The sequence below is a fragment of the Elephantulus edwardii genome, unplaced genomic scaffold (assembly GCF_000299155.1).
Source record: "Elephantulus edwardii isolate Elephantulus edwardi_28Jun2011 unplaced genomic scaffold, EleEdw1.0 scaffold00052, whole genome shotgun sequence".
NCBI classification, from domain to species: domain Eukaryota; kingdom Metazoa; phylum Chordata; class Mammalia; order Macroscelidea; family Macroscelididae; genus Elephantulus; species Elephantulus edwardii.
In genome coordinates this window covers 1,384,661-1,406,702 of record NW_006399802.1, presented here as the reverse complement: position 1 = coordinate 1,406,702, position 22,042 = coordinate 1,384,661, and the positions used below count along the sequence as shown (strand labels likewise).

Sequence of the window (22,042 nt, the reverse complement as noted above, 5' to 3'; positions counted from 1 at the left end):
GTGATTCCAAAGGCTGATTCTACAACTCTATGAAGCAATGAATAGAACTGCTGTTTCTTTTATAATAATGCCAAATTGTTTTTCTTACTGCCTAAGAACATAATTCTCAGAGATGTTAATTTTAACTCCTGATTGGTCTCATTCATTCATATAACTATTTACTGAATGTTTACTGTCAAGCATTCAAGAATGTTCTAGAAGATCCTGAAGAAACACTAATAAAGAGACAAAAATCCTTACTGTCCGAGGAGTATCTTCATTGTCAAACAAAACCTTAGTTTCTATGCTTTCCAATTTCAGAGGTTTTGTTTAATAAATAACAATGCTAAAATTGAAAAAGACTCAAGCATCTTACTTTTAAGATATAAACTTTGGGTGCCATATAATACTCATATACTTAAATGTATATTCTAACCTGAGGGAGTCCTGATGGCTCAATGATAAGGAGTCAACCCAAAGATATGCAGTTTGAATCTACTAGCTATTCCACAGTGAAAAAGATGGGCAATCTCTTCCCATGCGATCTCCAGCCTCGGAAAACCTGCTGGAGGGTCAGCTAGGAGTCAGTTCTGACTTGAAAGCACACAATAACAATGACATACTTTCTTTTTAATTACTTATGCTTAAAAAGTTAAGCACCTAAATTTTGATGATGGTTTCATGCATGTATGTGTGTGAATGCCTGAATATATGAAATTATACTTTTCTGATATATGTAGCTGATGGTATGCCAATTCTACCTCTATAGAGCTAATTTTTAATATGCCAAGGACTGACAGAAAAATAAACAAATCTTAGAAAGATTTAGACTTCCTAAATGTTAAACTGCTTGAATGCTTCTTAGACACGAGGATGAGAAGACCCTCGACAAGATGAAGTGGCTGTAATGAAGGGTGTAGTAACTGTTGTGAAGACACAAGACTAGGCAATGTCATTCGATTGAAAGGGGGTCACTATGGGACAGAACCAATACAATCACAACAAAGCTATTTTTAAAAAGTGAGTCAGCACACACAATGGAATTCTATGAAGCACTGAAAAATAATGGAATAGTGTAACATTAGGCAACAAGGAGTAGCCTTGGGGGCATTATGTGAGTGAAATATCTCAATTACAAAAGAACAAATACCACATAACATCTCTGTTATAAAATAGGACAGACATGGGAAAGTTGGGGAGGAAATGAGGAAAGAGCAGATAGATCATGAACACTGCATTAGAACAGATGAGGGGAAGAACTGTCCAAAAGGAATATATGGGTATGCATTATATGTATGAGAACAATCTGGAACAAGAGGATATGTTGCAGGGTAGGCTGGAGGAGGGAGAGGGAAAAAGGAGGTAGAAATGTGCAATAATGAATAAAAAAATAAAAAAATAACATTTTATATGATTTCTTTTGCAAAATAAAAATTAATCCTACTTTATGTTATTTAAATTTAATTGGTTTTTTGTGGGTTTTTTAAAAATTAATTTTAATGTAAGTACAGAGACTTAGCATTTCCAGTCATTCACGGTTGCACTTTTCTCCCTACCCACCCCTCCCCCCCATTCACTTTTCTCCAAGTAAAAGAAAAACTCTTTCATTGCTATGCAATCCCTCCCCACAAGTCCACTGCACTGTGCAGGCTTCATTCTGGACTCCTGTCATGACAATAATATCTAATCAGAGTCTTTAAAAACCAAGGTGTTCCATTTCTATGACTATAATCAATTTGGTATCAAATAGATACTTGCACACTAACATTCATTAGCATTATTCACAATAGTCAAAAGAAATAGTCCATGAAGAGATGAACAGGTAAAAAATGTGTTTCAATCCAATCAAATATTATTCAGCCATAGAAAAATTAAGTCCTGGCACATATTATAGCATGGATGAACCCTGAAAACATCTGAGTGAAGATATGAAAAAAGGAGAAATATTACATGATCTGGCTTGTAAGAAATGCCTAGACTCAAAAATCTACTACAGAGCGGTAGTAAACCAAAACAGCACAGTACTGGTACAATGACAGGCACATAGACCAGTGGTAAAGAATTGAGAACCTAGAAATAGACCCAACCATCTATGGTCAACTAATATTCATCAAGGAAATAAAACCTATCAAATGGGGGAAAATGGTGCTGACAAAACTGGGCCGCTACCTGCAGAAAGCTGAAACAGGATCTACATCTCACACCATACACAAAAATCACCTCTAAGTGCATCAGAGACTTGGGAGTAAAGCCCAAAACCATAAAGTTCATAAGAGACAAACTGGGATCAAGCTTCAAGGCCTAGTTTACAGTACAAAGAGACTACCAAATACAGTCAGAAATGTACAATCTGAAGAGGATGAATGGGACCTTCTAAAGATTAAATCCCTGGGAGCATCAAAAGCTTTTTCCAACAGGGTGAAAAGAAAACCTACCAACTGGGAACAAACTTTTGGCAGTACCATCTCAGACAAGAGTCTCATAACGCAAGTTTTTAGAATAATCCTGGGCCTCCACAAGAAAAAAATGATAACCGAATTACAAAATGGGCAAAAAACATGGAAAGAATTTTCACAGAGGAAGATATTCAAATGGCCAACAAACAAGACTCATGAAGAAATGCTCCAAATCCCTGGCAATAAGAGAGATGCAAATCAAAACCACAATGAGGTACCATCTCACTCCAGTAACAGTGGCAAAGTTTAACAGGACAGCAAGTAATAAATGTTGGCGAGAATGTGGTGAGATAGGAACTCTTATACATTTGGGATTGTAAAATGCTATAACGACTCTGGAAGGCAGTTTGGCGTTTCCTCATAAAGCTGAACATAGAAATTCCATATGACTCAGCTGTTTCATTGCTTGGAATATACCCCAAGAAAATGAGAACTGAGGCTCAAATGGAGACTTATACATTAGTGTTCATGGCAGCATTATTCACCATCACAAGGACATGGAAACAGCCTAGATGTCCAACCACAAACGAATGGACTTAGAAGTTGTGGTACATTCACACAATGGAATCCTATGCAGCAGTACACAGGAGCAATGAGTTTGTAAATTACCACCTAACTTGGGAAGGACTGGAGTGCATTATGCTGTGTGAACTAACTCAGTCCCACAAGGACAAATACTGTATAAAACCATTATTATAATAAAAAATAAAAAACAAAACCATTTTTGTAGAATGAGTATGAGGGTCCAAGAGGTGGGGAGGGCAGAATCAGAGGGGTGAAGATGGGCGGGGGGAGATGGGTGTTAATCATAGGGTTGCACAATTCGATGGGGGGTGGTGGTGAAAGAAATGGAAAAGATCTTTTGTGAAAAACAATGCATTCAAACTTTCAAAACAAATCAGTATAAAATAAAAAAGAAATGCCTAGAATGTAGACACAGAGTAGTCTATTAATAGTTACCAGAGTCTTTCAGAAATGGGTAATGGGAAGTTATGGCTTTCCCGTGTCTGTTGAGGGTTACAGAAATATTTGGAAATGAACAGTGGTGATGGCTGCACAAACTAGACAACATAACTAGTGTTACTTACTGGCTTATACACTTAAAGGAGTTAAATATATATGTATCACAAAAAAGTTTTTTTTTTAAAAAATCAAGGTATTCTTGGTTCTGTTCTTCCAACTATTTGGTGAATATGTAATCTTTTAATATAAGAAGTCGAGGGATCATTAAACATTGAACTCATTACCACAGAATAAATTCTAACTCACAGACATCCCATAGGATGTGTAAAATTGTCCCCTGGGGTTTCCTAAGCTGTAATGTGAATAAGCAGACTGTGGCCTCTTTCTACCAGGCTGGTGGCTTCAAGTCTCCAACATTTTAGTCAGTAGCTGAACACTTAAACAACAAGGCTCCTTCACTAGACAGTGGAATACACAATTACAGCCACTGTGAAATATAATCTCATCGCCATTAGAAGAACACGGATCAAAAAAGTGGAAAACAAGAGGGGTTAGACAGATGCTCTGCCGGGGAAGGAGGGTCAATCTCCTCCTGTACCAGTCAGATCTGATTTGATGGTACACTCACAGAAAAATAATAAAAAAATTAAAAAAAGAGGGGTTAGAAAGGATATATAGAAGCTGGAACTCTCATCCCCTGCTGGCAATAAGGCAAAACAGTACTGCTGGTATGGCAAAGCACTTGGCAGTTCCTCAAGAAGGTGAATAGGCAACAACCAGAGATTCAGAAATGTCAACCTAGATACTACCCAAAAGAAGTGAAGTTGGGAAACTTGTACAGCAATGTTCACTATAGTACTTTAGCAATAGCTAAAAAGTACAAATAATCTAAATATCTACCAAACAGATATATGAATCCACAAAATGTGGTATATACAGGTTCTGTTTGCTTGGCTCTACAATCAACACTCTTGACAGCAGCAACCAGGAAATCAAAAGATGAATTGCATTGGGAAAGTCTGCTGTCAGAAACCTCTCCAAAGTATTGAAGAACAATGATGTCAGTCTGGAGACCAAGATGCATCTGATACAGGCCATGGTATTTGCAATTAGAAGGCTGGACAATGACTAGGGATGAAAGAAGAATTGATGCCTTTGATCTGTGGTGTTGGAAAAGAGTATTGAATATACCATGGACTGCTAAGAGAACAAACAAGCTCATCCTGGAGAGGGTGAAGCGAAGCCGGGCTGTTCCTTGGAGGCAAGGATTCTGAAGCTTTGTCTGACCTACTTTGGACACATAAGTAAGGCAGGATCAGTCCTTGGAGAGGGACGTCATGCTTGGGAGGGTGGAGTTACAGTGCAAGAGAGGAAGACCCTCGATGAAATGGATGGATTCAGTTGTGGTAGGTGTGTCAGAGATAGTAAGATTGCCATTGGATAGAGCAGGGTTTAGGGCTGTTGTACATAGGGCCGCTATGAGTCGCAGGTGACTCAACAGCATATAACAACAGCAATAACAGTAGACAGCACAAAGATGGAGTTAGAACACAGATCTTCTCATCCTCAGTCTTACAGTTTGTCTCTAACATCCTGCCCTGGAGGACCACCTAGGAAGCCAACTACCTTCTGAGCAGTTCTAAAAAAAATAATGCAGTCAGGTTAATTCACCTGAGTATTTTTAAAACATTATCAATCAAGATTTCGTAACAGCTTAAAACAAAAACCAAGGCCACTGCTGTCAAGTCAGTTCAATCACTCGTGGCAGCCCTCCATTGGATTTCTTATGCTGTAAATCTTAATAGGATTTAATAGCTTAATAGCTGTCTCCCCTGGCACAGCTCATGGATTCAAACCATCAACCTTTCCATTAGCAGTCCAACACATTACTCACTACATCACCAAGGCTTCTTAGCTTCACAATAATGTATATACTTGGACAAGGTACTTTAATTTTTTAATATGTTTACATAGATGAGTTGTTTAGTGTTTTTCAATGAAATGGTACTATGGTTTTCAACATTAGAATTTAAAATACTTTTATGAATCCTGTAACAGGTGATCAGATTTGAGCTCAGACTAATGGTTTCTCAAAACTCAGGGAATCTGTACGGGTTCTCATTGGAGGATACAATGTTCTGTTGGGCTTTATAATGCAGTGTATGTGACAAAACTTTCTAGCGGTGCCCCACCCTCCTTGTTCCATGAGAATTCACAAAGGAGAACACTTGTTAAATGCCCTCATTGTCAGCAGTGTTTCAGGCAGTGTGCACATTTCATTGGGCTTCAGTAAAACTCAACACTTAGAGAAGTTCCAATAAGTGTGAGAAAAGCAAGCAAAGCTCTGGCTTTCTTATACAATGGAGAAACCCCTTTGTTGAAAAATTACATATTTGTCATGCGTGTGGCAGAAGTATCAGTTGGAGAGCCTACTTGCATTTGCATTTTAAAAAGATCATAAAGTAGTATGAAAAAGGAAGCTTCTGCCAGTGACCAGCTCTCATAGTATACCAGGGAACTCATCTAAGTGAAAATCTCTTTAAATGCCTTGAGCCTGGAAACAGTTTTACTAGAAATAGAAGCCCTTATCAGGCCCCAGAGAACATACTCCATAAAGAATTTTGCTCCAGTGAGAGAGCTAAATTGTGGGTGAAAATCTGTATATAAAGTACTTATGAGAATGGCTGTTCTCATAGTTATTTCACACATAGAAATGACTTTACATGGGATCAGTTGAAACAGGTCTTTAGATACCCAGGGCTTGTTCTGGAAGGAGCTAGAGTAGGTCTGATGGGTAAGTCAGGTAAAGATGCTTTTCTTGGATCTGAACCACTTAAAAGATTAATTCTTTTTCTTTTTTTTTTAATTCCAAAATACAATAAAGGCAAGGACTAAACATTAAAAAAAAAGAATTTAAAATATTTTATAACTATCCACAACTAGAGAAATTACAGAACAAAATGATAAGATATGCCCCCAAACATAGATAATCTAAAACGCCTAAGTACACTTTAAAAATTCAACAATACAACAACTACTAAGAGATCAGTTCTATTTTCTTCCTTTTTAAGGTACAACATAAATGAGATCTCAGAAAACGTTTCTTCTGAAGTACCTTACTATTTTCCTTCCTCTAACCTGATTTGTTCAGCATGAAAGCCTCTGTGAAAAAAGTAAACATGGTTCCAATACTCAGGCCACAGGATCACTGTGATCTTCTCTTGCGTCCTCTGGGCCCCATGTTTCTAAGAGCATGTCTTTATTACATTGAGGCCGTGGATCACAGTGGTATCCCCGCCTGTTTTACCTGCTAGTTTAGGAGTTCTTCAAGGAAATGCCCATCCCTCTCCCTCCTACAGCTCATACTTCCCCCAAACAAAAGTATTATTCATTAGATGTTTGAATGAATGCTCTGAGAAAAAACAAGAAAATAACGATTATTTTCTATCTACTAAGAATTTACGTCAGTTTGAAGAGTAAAGTACATCTGATTTAAGCCATCATCTTTTCAATTGCTTGTTTCATGTCTGAGAACTGGACAATGAAGAAGGATGACAGAAGAATCGATGCCTCTGAGTTGGAGTGTTGGAAAGAGTACTGAATATCCCGTGGACTGCCAAAAGAATGAACAGGTATGTCTTGGAGAACGTGCAGCCAGAGTATTCCTTATGGGCAAGGATGAAAAAGCTTTGTTTCACATACTTTGAGCATGTTAGTTGGAAAGGGAAATCATGCTTGGAAGGGTGGAGGGTCAGAGGAAGGACCTCAATGCTCAATGAGATGGAATAACACAGTGGCTGCAACAATAGGCTCAAGGAAGTCAGAGACGATGAGGATGGCACAGGATAGGACAGGTTCAGATTTCTTGTTTCATAAAGTCGCTATGAGTTGAACTCGACTCAATGACACACAACGACCAAAAAAAACCTTAATTTTTTTCTTTCCTTCCCCATCTAATATATTACTCTCAGCACTGACACTTGGCACATTTTAAAGCATAAAATTTTATCAAATAAGGCCTAACGCCTAGGCAGGCCCACGAGCCCCTTCAAATCTGCCGTCACTATTTCCGTCATACACGCTACACTCAAAGTTCAACTTAACACTCCAACTCAAATATTCCTTGAGAACTTCCCAAGATAGAGTACTCTCTAAGTGCCAGAATACAGCAACCGTTGTTCTTCATGTATGCCCGTTTTCCCATTTCCCTTAGTTCCACTCTGACTATTCTGTAGACTTGAACTTCAACACTGAATTAGTTATTTGCTACTTGAAGGAAGTAGCTGCGTTTTCAAAATCCATTGCATAACATCAAAAATTTTAGATGCTAAAAAAATAGGTAGTAACTAAGTAAACTTAAAAAATCTACCAACTCATAAGGAGAAACCAGTCCCTTGGAGAGGAATGTCATGCTTGGAAGGGTAGAGGGACAGCGCAAGACAGGAAGACCCTTGATGAAATGAATTGATTCAGTGACTGAGGTAATGGGGGAAGGTGTGTCAGAGATAATAAGGTTGGTACAAGATAGAGCAGGGTTTCGGGCTGTTGTACATAGGGTAGCTATGAATTCCAAGCAACTCGACAGCACATTAACAACAACGAACTCTTTCACTAAATGCTTCCCTTTAAACAAAGTAAACAAATGGTGCAGCTGGCAGTGAGCTTCTAAAGTCCCTGTCAAAGAATTCTAGCCCATCTACCTTTAATCTTCTTGGTCCATTCCTGGCAGAGCTCTTCTTCTTGCTCCTAGTAAGCACAGTGATGACTTTATCCAACCCCCTTTCAAGGCTTCCAAACACTTTGGTTCCTTTTCTTTTTGGAGTATCTTCTACATGGACTTGATCGAGATCCAATTCCACTGAGCGGCACCTTAAAAAAAAACACCAATCAAAAACAGAACAGAATCTTTATGAACAATGTCTTCTTTGCCATGAGACCTGGATAAATGGATGGTGCCCAGCTACAATTATTGAACATTTTGATCAAAAATTCTGTAAAAGAATTCTGTTCAAAAGGGCTAAATGCAGAACAGATTACAACTTTTCAGAGGCTGGTGACCACGAAGGGACAAAGGTTGTTCCTTGGAGGCAAGGATTTTGAAACTCCATCTCACATATTTTGGGTATGTTGCCAGGAGGGCCCAGTCCTTGGAGGACATCATGCTTGGAATCCGGGCGGAGGGAGACCCTGGATGAGCTGGACTGATACAGTGATTGGAGTAATGGGGACAGGGACATTGCAGACAGTGAAACTGGCTCAGGATAGAGCAGGAGTCAGAGCTACTGTTGAAAGGTCTGATGTGCCTGAGTCACAGATGACTCAACAGCACAAAACAACAACAATGATGGAAGTTGGATGAACCCCCAAAACTACTGCTTTTTTTTTAATTCCTAAAGTAGTTTTAAAACCAAACAAAAGTTTAGCCTAATAGAAAATGTCTGCCTTAAGTATTATGCTTCTTAAAAAACTATTTGTATGAGATCAAATTGACAACAGTATCTCAAAAAGGACTTATAAAAACCCTGAGTTTTTGTGAATGGAGAAGGAACAACTCATTAAAGAAGGATGAGAATGATAGCACAATTAAAGATCATTAATGTGCCTAAATTTCATCTGTACAAACTGTTGAACTGATATATGTTTTACGTATATATTCTCAACAACAATTTCATTTTTTAAAAAATCAAGAGCCTGTGCAGAGCTGGAGCTCCTGCCTTTGGGGCTGTCTCATTTGGGTGGCTCTCTCCAGGTTATCTTTCCCTCTCCTCAGAGCTAAAGCCATCTTCCCCAGGTTAGTCACTGTCTTTCCTTCCCCTTTAGCTAAATGCCATTTAGTAAAGCAAATTTCCCCCAAACTTTTTCTCTTAATAATTAAATAAACAGAAAAGTTCAAAGTACAATGAACATCAACATATCCCCTCAGACTCAATAATTGCTAATATTCTGGTACATTGGTATTTTCCATGTCTATAGAAAATAAATGCATTAAACATATGTATTTACTGAGCTACCTGAAATTAAGTTATCACATTTCACGCTGAAATACATCAGTATATATCTTCAATGAATAAGAACATTTTCCTGTATAACCCAATACTGAACTCTCATTCTAATTCTAATTGTCCCCCAAAATAAATTCTTTTTTTTTTAAAAAAAAAAAGCAAGAGACAACAGGTCATCTGTTCTGCTGAGTTTTTCATGCAAGAGGAGTGTGGGTTTTCTAAGGACACCATTTAGTATCCTTATTATTTTGGAAGACCCTCAAATGAAATGGATTGAAACAGTGACTACAACAAAGGGTATAAGTGCAGCAGTGACTGTGAGGCGGGTAGGGTTTCATTTGCTGCCCTCTGGGTTACTATGAGCCAGTCATCTTGATTAGCACCTGCCAACAACATCAACATTTAGATGTTTATAGTCTATAGACAGAAGAGTAGTGAAAGATGAGCCCAGAGAAGAAACTGCATGACTAGACTAGAGTCACTTTCCTCCCACCCAGTTATATTTTCTATTAAAGAGGCACTCCCACTGATGATCAGTTCACAAGTCTACCCCATGAGAAAGGCTTCAGCAAGGATCAGCGACCATTCTCCTACAGTCCTTCCAGAGTCACCAACAGAACTTGGGTTCTGGCTCACATAATCAGGCTTAGTGTATACGGATAAAAAGAAATCAGGTTACATGTACTAAAGCTCAAGAGTCCAAAATACTAACTACTTACCGCCTCTCAGGGCTAATAACTCCTGTCGTTAACTTGTTTGTTCCTGCTGAATTTACGGGTGTTTTAATTGGGGTCTCTTTCAGACTCTGATTGATATCTATTAGAAAAATAACAAACATAAACCATATGTGGCTGGCATACAATGCTGTGGACATTTCTATCAATAATACATAGATCATCTCATTCATTCATTTCAGGAATAATGTTCTCACTTAGAATGTCAGGTTAAAGTTACTCATTTTCAAAAGGGTTCCATATGATTTACAATAAAAGCAAAAATCATTTTGCTTTGAATACATGGCTTTTTCTTGTTCATAGCAAATCTGAGGTTATGCTTATGATTTTACTATATCATAGAATAAAATGGAATGATCACATAGATATAGATGTAATAATTATTTTCCTTTCTACAAGTAACTCAAATCTATACAAGGGCACAATTCACACCTTTACTTGACATAGTATTGGAAGGAGTTAGTTCAAGTCATTGCCCTATTCAATATCTGCTAGGTGAAAAGGGAGTTCTTATGAAGGCTTGAAAAAAATTACTTTAAAGGTACTGTGAGTTTTGGTTATTTATTATATTCCCTATTTCAGAATTCCATCTTTCATTTTAAGTAAGGTACCTCTATCCCAGAGAGTTTGTTTGTGATAAATTTACATAAATAAGTAAGATTATCACTGTTTAGTTAGCTCTTTAGTCATAATCTCTTAACTTTTATAGGCTTGACAGGGAATATTTGCTTTAAAAAAAAAGCGATATAACAAAGTTGTTGGGTTGTTTTTTTTCTTTAAATCTAAAACATATGAATCTATTCTATTCTTTTTTTTTAATCTATTCTATTCTAATCTAATCTATTTTAGGGACCTCTGAGTGATGTAGTACTTAGGAGTTTTATAGTCCATATTAATCCAAAGACAGTGCCTCTCTGGTGGTTCAAAATAGCAAGAAACTAATAAACATGGAAAATGATTATAGGGTTTTGGACCATAACACATAAGCTGTTTATTTAAGATAAATTTCAACTGATGCTACAATCTTATGAATTTATAACCTTAGAATGAGAACTAAAGGAAATGCTATATAATTTACTATTTTACTACAAAATACTAATTAAAATACAGTAGCAAGATTTGGCCTACATTTTTACAACTCACAGAAATGTTAATTTAAGGCAGTAACTTTTAAGAAAGAGAATATCCGCACAATGGAATACTATGCTGCATTAAAAAACAAGGAACTCATGCAATATTATTCAAAATGGTTGACTCTGGAGAACATTATGCTGAGTGAAATATTCCAGTCACAAAAGGACAAATATTACATGATGCCACTGTTGTAGAATGGGACTGTCCTTGGGGTTGGGGAGAGACTGAGTAAGATGGGTTCAATAATGTATACTGCACTGAAACAGAGGAGGGAGAAAACTGTTTAAAAGAGATATATAACTAGGTATTTCTGTTATCACAGGAGTCTAGAGCGAGGGCTACATGGTGGAGGGGACCTGGGGGAGGGTTTGTAAAACAATGAAAGAATCTTTTCTTTTACTTTTCCATAATTTTTGACTCATGTACTTATAACTTGTTAGTCAAATTTGTGTCTTCTAGGTTGCAACACCCCCATGATACATCTTCAAGGATATGAACATGTACGGCCAAGCACAATCAATAAGAGTGCATCTAAATTCCAAAATCAATCTCCATAATAGTCTATGTGTTTCCTACTGCCAAAGGGGCCCTTTAGAGTAGTGAGAGAAGATCTTCACCCTGAAACCCACAGCGTCCCTTTTCAGCAGGAAGTAGCTAAGAGAATACGCCATCCCCTTTTCCTTATGACTCAGGGTGAAGTCTCTCTCAGGGAGGAGTGATAGGGAATGGCAAAGGACACACTGACAAAGAAGATTAATCAGAACTGGCTTTGACAAGCACTGTGGCATTTGGACAAGAACAAACTGGGAGGAGGGTAGAGAGAATAGTGCAACAATGAATGAATGGAAACCCAAAATCTCTGTAAATGTTTATGAAAATTAACAAAATATAATTATAGAAAAAAAAACCTGTGCAACAATGAATAAATGAAAACTCTTAACTTTTCTGTGAACTTTGGTAAAGTCAAAGAAAATAAAAATTTTATTAAAAAAAAAACCAGCAAACCATAACAAAAAAAAAAGAGAAAGAGAATATCTTCCAAAATTCTTAAGCCATAGAAAGTCAAAAGCCAATGGAATTGTAAATAATCAAATCTATACTTTTCTCCAAGAACACAGAATATATTAATATTTAAGGTGCTATTTTAGAAGCAGTGGATACTCAGAAATAAAAACACTGTTAATAAAAATACTATTTCCAGCTCAATTAATAGTTGAATGAGTCAATACTATTATCTTAGCCAACAATATGGTAATTCCAAGTATGTCAGATATATAAAACTGATATAGAAAATATCTAAACACTTTTAATATAAGAACTGAAGTTTTTTTTCCATTTGTAAATTAATGGACTTGGAAGAAGGAGGAAGGACTAAGGTATATAAAGAAATCATAATATCCTAAAACTTATAATGACTGGGAATGAGGCCTAGTGGCAAGAAGCTGCACTGCAATCCCAGAGGTGCACAGTCGGAATCCACCAGATGTTCTGCTGGAGAAGGAGGAACAATTTCCTCCTGTACCAGTCAGATCTGAATTGATGGTATGCACACAAAAAATAATAAATTTTTTTAAAAAATGAAAAGAAAGAAATAATAGTATTCTAAAACTTATAATGAAAGCAATTACTAGTTATTAGTTTTAAAAACATGCTATGTTATGTAAACTTACATTTTAACTGATTGTTTACACATGCAATATTAATTAGATATATAACAACATACAACTACAATCATTTAAGAGAACACCAAAATGTAGAAAATCTTTACGATAAATAAAATTATTGCATTTAATGTCATTTTCTTTAACAAAACTCCAAATCATTAAATTCCATAATGTTGACTGAAATAAGACCATTTTAAGTTAGGAAAAAAATGTATGCAGACACTACTTTCTACCAACAAAAACAAGGAGGTTAAAGCCTTAAGTCTCTCTGCTTTAGATTAGGCAATCATAGTAATAAGAGTATTTAAATTTATCATCATACATACATTCTTTTCTTCTATGAAATTATTACACCCATTTATTTAGTTAGAAACACAAGCTACAAGAGGACTGGTATGTTCTCTTTATAATAATTTCTCTACAATCAATCAACTCTCTGATATTTGAAGCATGCTGAAGAAAACTATTCTCAGGTGATTATTTTCTCCCTTTCTTCTTCTTCTAAGTATCAACCACCCAGAGTTCAAGGTCCTTCGGGAGAATCTTACTGTCCTAAATGACCTGATGCATGCATTAAAATCAAGCACTGCATTTGTATTCTAAGAACACTCCTACAGTCACACAGATATCGTGTGGGTTGTGTAGTTCAGATTTCACCTGTGCACTATGACTTCTCAGGAGCAAACGGCACTTATTATTTCACACCTGTTGTGTTTTGGTCTTTCTTCATTAACCTCTGTGCTTCTCTTCTCATTTTCTTTCTTCTTATTCCGCTGCTCAAAACTTCTGCTTGCCAGGTTGCACAGCTGTCTGTTTCACTGGCATTTTCTTGACAAGTATTTAAGCCACTTGATTTAGTAGAGTGATGAATACAAGGTATACCTTGTGTAGCTGCTAATCTACTAGAGGAATCTGTGCTACTATAGGGGATGCCTCTTCCATTTTTCTTTTTTAATTATTTTCATTTATATTGGTTTGCACACAAAATTCTTTACTGTGTTTCGTTCATATATTTTGTGTTTCAGGTATTCCTCTATTCATACTGTGTTTCATAGTATCATTCCCATACATTATGTTTTATAAAACTAATCACCAATGATCCAAGCCCTGGTTCCCTCTTTTTAATAACAATTTACTGAGTTTTCCTTCTATTTGGCGTCATGCTCTTAAAACAGACAGAGTTCAACTGTTCCAAAGTTTTCTGTTGTATTGACACTTTCCCATTTCTACCTACAATCTTTACACTTATGCTTATCCCAAGAAATCCATTCTTCAACTTCCATCTGCTTAGAAACAAATGCATAATCAACTGTAGGTGGCAGTATTATTTGGTTAATATTTTATTTCCATTCTCTGCCAGATAAGCCTTTTAATCTCTTTAGGAATGAGAATACTACTGGTTTTTGTTGTTAGGTGTTATCATGTCAAGCACAACTCATTGTGGCCCTATGAACAACAAACCTGAATCCTGTGCTATCTTCTGCTATTTTCATCATCTCTGATATACTTAAACCCACTGCTGCAGTCACTGTGTCTATCCCCCGCATTGGAGACCTATCTCTCCTTTGCTGACTCTCAGTCTTTCCAAGCACAATATTCTCGATAGCCTGCTCCAAGGGATAACCTCTCCTAGCAACATGTTCAAAGTATGACAAAGTTTCACCACCCTTGACTCCAAGGAGCACTCTAGTTGCACCTTTTCCAAGGTGTATCTGTTTGTTCTTTTGGCAGTCCATTGGATATTCAAGACTCTTCTTCAACATCACTCAAAGGTGTCAATTCTTCTATATCATCCTAATTCAATGTCTAGCTATTAGATGCATAGCAAGTAATTGAAAAGACCATGGGCTGAATCAGTCATATCTTAGTCTTCAAACTGACATCACTGCTCTTCAGTATTTTGGAGCAGTCTCTGGCAACAGACTTGCTCAAAGTAATGCATCCTCTAATCTCCTGACTGCTGGTACCAAGAATGTGAATTATGGATCCAAGAAAAATGAAATCATTGGCAATTTCAATCCTTTCTCCATCTATCATGATGTTGCCTACTGGCCTAGTCTCAAGGACCTTTGTTTTCTGGATGTTGAGATGTAGCCCACATTGATAGATAGGTACAAACCTTAAATAAAAAGAACTGTGTGATTGTCATGCTGGGAATCAAAGTCCATTGCAAAGATGACAAAAACTGGAGTACTTGCAAGTTACACACTCCAATGGCATTCACACAGTAACAGGAGACTGTTCTAGTACTAGCAAGTAGGTGTCAAGGTCAATTAGGATTTTAATTTTAGAAAAATCCATCTTAAGAGGTGTGAGACCTATAAAGTGAAAGCACTAAAGACTTGCAAATTTTGGAAGGTGGGTCGGGGAATTTGGGATTGGGTTATTCAGGCCAGTACCCCACAGCCTTGCTTCCCCACACGAGTGGGGCTATACAGATGTTATGCACTTGTGAGTCATGGGAACCTCACCCCAAAGGTAACCTAGTATCAAGTTTTTGTAGAGAGAGGAGGGATTTTGATTTGTCTGTAAGTATTAAACACTATTCTAACCAATTCCACAAGAATATCTGTGAAAACTGTTTTTATCTGCGTATATTACCAGGGTCTGTTACTATATATAGCTGCCCTTCAACAAATTGTCACTGACTAAATTGTACAGGGTCTAGAAAAACAAAATTAATGCTTATGTCAGAAACAACTAACAACCAAATTAAAATGCAAAGTGCTAATGGAAGCCATCAAATGGGGATTCAGCCACTTGCTCCCTTATGTTAAAAAACAAAATAGCCAGTAATAACTTCTGATCAACACAATCTCTCACAGAGACAAGATATGTAAACTGATAACACTCTAAGATTATAAAATGCATACCAAGTTATTCACATTTTAAAAGCTTCAGTTACATAAAAGGCATATCTGTGTGTGTATAGCTGTTGCTATGTGATATCAAGTCACCTGTGACTCATAGCGACCCTATGTACAACAGCCCTAAACCTTGCTCTATCCTGTACCAATCTTATTGTCTCTGACACACCTACCACAATTACCCCAGTCACTGAGTAAATCTATCTTATCCTGGGTCTTCCTCTCTTGCACTATTCCTCTACCCTCACAAGCATGTCCCTCTCCAAGGTCCCGCCTTGCAACATGTCCACAGTAGGTCACACAAAGCTTCAGAATCCTTGCCTCCAAGGAGCAGCCTTGTCTCACCCTCTCTAGAACAAACTTGTTCGTTTCCTAGGAGTCAATGGTATATACAACACTCTTCTCCAGCACCACAGCTTAAAGGGATCAATTCTCCTTCTATTATCCCTAGTCATCCAGCTTTCTGATGCATAGCAAGTAACTGCAAATACCATGGCCTTTATCAGGTGCAACTTAGTCTCCAGACTGACATCATTGCTCTTCAGTACTCTGGTGAGGTCTCTGACAGCAGATTTTCCCAATGTAATTCGTCTTTTAATTTCCTAGATGCTGGTACCAAGAGTGTTAATTGTGGAGCCAAGCAAACTAAAGCTGTTAACAATCCCAATTTCTTCACCATCTATTACGATGCTATCTCAATAATGGAAGGGAATATAGTTCCAAAGGTTTAAAAAACAAAACTCTGAATGAGCTAAGATAAACTAAAAGGTTCATCTCAACTGCACATCCAAGCTCCCTGACTTACACAGGATGTTTTAGCTATATTTTGAGAAACCGAAATGACAAAAGATAAATAGACCCTTCCTTGAAAAAAGATGCAAAAGTGGCTATTATTGGGATCCTATGATGTGCAGGCATCACCTAGCTCACTCCTGCTAACAACCGCAGGCAGTGTGCTGACTCTCTCTCACACACATACTGCCATCATCACACCTAATCAGCTTCACAGTTTTTCGGAAAATGTCATGAGTTTTGATAAATCGGACATTGTTCCCAACACAATAACAGAACTTTAAGTCAATCATCTGACAAGTTTCTCATTTTTTCTAGATAAGATGTGGGCCTCCTGAACTGGTTATTCAGCCCCATTAGCAAACTGGAAGTACATCAGTCAGATGTGGTTTTGGATTAACTTACCCTGTTTCAGAGTTATGTTTATTAAGTTCTTAGCACAAGAATAATTACAACCACTCAAGAAAACAGAACCCTCTGGGAGCCTACTGGCAAGAAGCTGGACTAAAATCCCAAAGGCATGTGGTTCAAATTCACCAGCTGCCCCATGGCAAAAGGATGGGCGATCTCCCCATTCGATTAAGTGCCTCTGAAAACTCGCCAGAGGGTCAGCTATGGGTCAGTTTCAACTTGACAGTTTACAACAACAAAAGAAAAGGCTAATAAAGCTTATTTTGAAAAGTAATGTGCCAGACCAGATCAGCGTAAGTAAAATTCTTTTCATTTGTCTTATTTAGTCCTTCATTCAATATCCTCCTACTAGGTATCAGACATTTGACACCTATTATATACTGTTGTTGTTGTTGTCATATGCCATCAAGTTGAAACTAACTCATAGCTGACCTTCCTACAGGTTTCTGTTGTTGTTAGGTGTTGCCTAGTCAAGTATGACTCATAGTGACCCTATGAATAACAGATGTGAACCCTATCCTATCCTTTGCATCATCAGTCTCTGGCACACTTGAGCCCACTGTGCTGTAACTGTTTCAGTCCACCTGACTGAGGATCTTCCTCTCTTTTGCCTTCCTCCTACCTTCCCAAGCATGATGTCCCTCTCCAATGAATAGGCTCTTCTAGCAACATGTCTAAAATATGTGAGACAAAGCTTCATCATCTTTGTATCCAAGAAGCACTCTGGCTGCACCTTCTTCAAGGCATATGTTTGCTCTTTTGGCAGTCGATGGGATATTCAGTACTCTTCTCCAACACAACAGTTCTGTCTTTCTTCTGTCTTTCTTATTGAACATCCAGCTTCAGCAACATAGCATGTAACTGAAAAGACCATGGCCTGAATCAGGTGCACCTTAGTCCTCAAATCAGCATCATTGCTCCTCAATAACTTGGAGAAGTCCCCGACTACAGATTTCCCAGTCTCCTGGGATCTGGTATCTGATGTCTCCTGACTGATGGTACCAAGAGTATTGATTGTGGATCCAAGTAAGAAGATGAAGTCATTTTTCAAGGTTTCAGCAGGTTTTCAGGGGATGTAAATCATACATGAGGAGACTGTCTACCTTTCTCCTGAGCAGCTGGTGGGTTCAAACCACCTGTCTTTGAGTTGACAGTACAACTGCTTACCATTAGGCCATCAGAGCTCCCTAGATAACATATATATATTATACATACTATGGCATGCTGCAACAACGAGGTCTCTTGACACTACACTATAACTTTTATCTTGGTGAGATCAAGTCCTAGAAAACCGAGTTTATTTCTAGGTACTGTTCTAAGAAGCACAGTGATAAAATGAATGTGTCCAGAGAATACCAATAACCAAAGCACTGAGGTGTCATAAAGGAAATGGTTTAAATAATTATTGATGATTAACCTAAGGCAGAAATCAAGTGTAATAGGACAGATGTCTTCATACTGACATCTAGAAGGGCAACACAGATTGATCCTCTCTGGCTGTTACACAGTAGGGAGGGCTCCAAATTGCCTCTCAGCTTTGGTATCATATGATGCTGTGATTCTATTTTACAAATGTAAAGAAGTACCATTTGAGAAAGCTGTAAATTGATCAATATGCTTTCATTTCAACTAATGCAAATAACATATGCTAAAAAATTTGTTTGGCTTCTCCTAGAAATTTCTGAGAGCAAGGCTAGTCATTTCTGACTTGCTATGTTTATTTAGCCTGGAATGCAAAAGTATTTTACCACTGCCTAATACACATAATAAATACCTTTGGAGGGTGTAGTGTAACAGTTTGGTGTAGTAAGTATTCCCCTTTTAGGCAGGTTCTTATTAACTGGAGTCTTTGGCTCAGGAAATACAAAGCACTCTTCATTCTTTACAGCAGATTTAGGAGTATATACATTTTCTTTGTTCTTTGATTTATTTGCAGATGCTCTGCACAACACTGGAGTCCGTGATTTAGACTCTAGATCATTTGGTTCTATCCGAAGCTTGGCAAACTGGGAAAAAAGGAAAAAGTACATAAAGCACAGTGAAGACATAGTCAATTTCCTTGTAACAAGCCTTAATAATTTGCAAATTACCTTGTACCATTTTTATTCAAATGAAATATTAAAAGAAATTACTAGCAATATCAAGAGATTTTTTACATGTACATTGTTCTTTTTAGTACATATGGACAATCAACTCCTATGAAATTAAATGTCTCTGAAAACCCACCAGACGGTCAGCTATAGGTTGGTTGCTACTCTACCCAGCACAACAACAGATCATATTAGTATGTTTTACTGACAGGTAATTTTCATGTTTCAGGCAAGTGTTTAATCAAATGTATACTCTTCACATCTTAAGCAATATTGAGAATGGCTGATATTTCCCATACTTAGATTGGTATGGTTTACTACTAATGTAAATTAAAAAAATAAAAGCATAGCTATGGAGGAAAAAACCATGTTAAAATATTCTAACAGAAATGTCAGATAAAAAAAATTGTTTTTAATCCTTTTAAATTTACAGTTAAACTTGTAAGAATGGAAGGAAAATCCTCAGGCTGACCTAAAAGTGGGACAATAAACAAAGAAAGTAGTTACAGCAGTAATTATCAACCTATAGCACTGCCTTTAACAGCCACGGAAACCTTAGGCAAGATGGTTAAGTTAGATTCAAAGCTCATACATGATACATGGAGAGGCTAAAAATGAGCTGAATATAATAAACTTGCTCTGACAACAAAGTTAGCAAGAAAACATGTATGTTTTTGGCCTTGGACCTTGGAGAGAAGAGGAAGAAAAGCCTCCTTTAATAATTTAAAAGTAATCACATGAGACTCTTAAGTTTGGGAACTAAATTCCTAACACCTGAACAGTTCCCGAAACATCAAACCTAGAAATTAAAGCAATTTCTACATTGGTTGTGCTCCAATAGCTTAACAGCATGACAAACATTATTAATGTTACTGAACTGTACACATTGATTCTTCATTGAGGAGACTGTCCATCTTTCTCCTGAAAACGGCAAACATATTTTTTACATGTATTTTTCACAGAGAAAGATAAATAAAAATATTGAGGGGAAGATGGAGAAAAACCAATTCACATCTATATTTATAATCTTTACTACTCCAAAGGCGATTACTCACACAGACACCACACACAGTTGCTTGGAGTTGTCCAATAGGATCGGACAACACAAAACCCAAAAAGATTCTAAAAAGAGTGAGAAAAAAATAGACTAGAAAAGAATAATAATTAAGACTAACAATAGCAATAAAAGAATTAAGAAGAAAGCAGACTAATCTTCAAAATGCTGAGAAGACAAAATTGTCTATAGGTTTTCTGTAAAACTAAAATTATCCTAAAGAAATATAATTTATTAATAAAAACACTTCAGATAATAAAAACTGTTAGAAACATAGAAATATACACATAAGGGCACTACCATCCAAGAAATAAAGGTGAATGATCATTTTAGACACAAACAGGTGTTGAAATAAATACTGTTAAAAAAACCCATTTTGGGTAAAAAAAGAAATAGTGTCTGTGTTATATTTTAAAAGGATAAAAAAACTGATGCATTTGCAATTACAGTCTTCAAGAAGAATACTGAATATACAATGGACAACCAATCAACCAAATTAATCTGTCTTGGACAAAGTACAGCCAGAATGTTCCTTAGAAAAAGGAATGGGGAACAAAGTATTTTATGTACTTTAAACATATTATAATGAAAGGCCAGTCTCTGGAAAACATTTTGTTCACTAAAATAGAGAGATAACTAAAAAAAAAAAAAGATAAGATCCTCAACAAGACTGGTTAACAAAGCTGCAACAATGGATTCAAGCCTAGTAACAATTAGGATGATGGAGCAGGTCCGGGCTTTCTAGGGTATGTCTTAACCCAACCCCCCTCCAACTTCCTGAATTAGGGATTTCTTTTTTGTTGTTGTTGCTTTATATTTTAGTATGTCTTGGGTAAAAGTTTACACAGAAAATTAGGTCTCCATTTAACAATGCTGATACAAATTGTTCTACGGCACTGGTTATAATTTACACAAATGTGTTATTCTCATTCTTTTTATTCTGTCTGTCCCATTTCCATTGATCCAGCTTGCCTGCCTCTTCTTGCCTTTTCACTTTTACATCTGGATAAGTACTGACTTCTTGTTTGTCACCAACCCATAGCTGACCCTCCAGCAGGTTTTCAGAGGCAGTTAATTTGCACAGGAGGAGACTGCCCATTCTTCTCCTGCGGAGCTGCTGGTGGATTAAAACCTTATACTTTTGGGACTGCAGTGCAGTTACTTACCACTAAGTACTGACCAGTCTCAAATAATTGACTGTTTAACGGTGCGTATTACTGATGATGATGTTATTTAAGTCAATCCATTTGACTGAAACGTAACCTCTAGAAATGACTTCAGTTCCAGTTCAAAGAGTGCCTTTAGACAACAGTCTCAAGGGTTCCTCTCATCTCTATTAGGTTCAGTAAGTCTGGCCTGTTACTGGAATTTGAATTCTGTCCTACATTTTTCTCTCATTAAAGCCAGGATCTTCTATTGTGTTCCTAGTCAGAATGGTCAGCAGGGGCAGCTGGGCACAATTTGTTCTTCTGGTCTTGAGCTAGAGATCATAGTTCATGTGGGGTATTACTGCATCCTGTGGGCTAGTTTCTTCAGGAGTCTTTGCTTTCCTCCATGCTCTTCTGTTCCAGATAAGTAGAGCCCAATAGTTATATTTCAGGTGTCGGCCCACAAGCTTTCAAGATCTCAAAAGATACCAAATTATGATGAACATCTATTGCTTGCCTTTCCCATCAGCAAAAAAGTAGAGTTCTAATCTCCCCACTACCTCACCAGTACTTATTACTTTGTGGGTTGTTTGTGTTTTTTTTTTAAATCATTTTAGCGGGAATAACATGTAACTCATTAATATGTGTTTTTCTAAAGGTTAAGGATCACAAATTTTATTGTTTTTTTCCATGTGCTTGTTTGCTGCCTCAATATCCTCTTTGGAGAAGTGTTTGCTCATGTCCTTTG

At 37.1% G+C, this 22,042-nt stretch overlaps 1 protein-coding gene across 1 annotated transcript in view; it reads right to left on the bottom strand.

Annotated features, from left to right (window-relative positions):
* Window positions 1-22,042, bottom strand: part of MELK (maternal embryonic leucine zipper kinase) — an 89,947-nt gene that overhangs the window by 4,072 nt on the left and 63,833 nt on the right. Inside the window, exons 12-14 of the mRNA XM_006886955.1 lie at window positions 18,777-19,008; window positions 10,120-10,216; window positions 8,099-8,267 (exon numbers count right to left, since the gene is read on the bottom strand). Coding sequence (XP_006887017.1) covers window positions 8,099-8,267; window positions 10,120-10,216; window positions 18,777-19,008 — 498 coding nt within the window. The remainder of the gene's footprint in view (window positions 1-8,098; window positions 8,268-10,119; window positions 10,217-18,776; window positions 19,009-22,042) is intronic.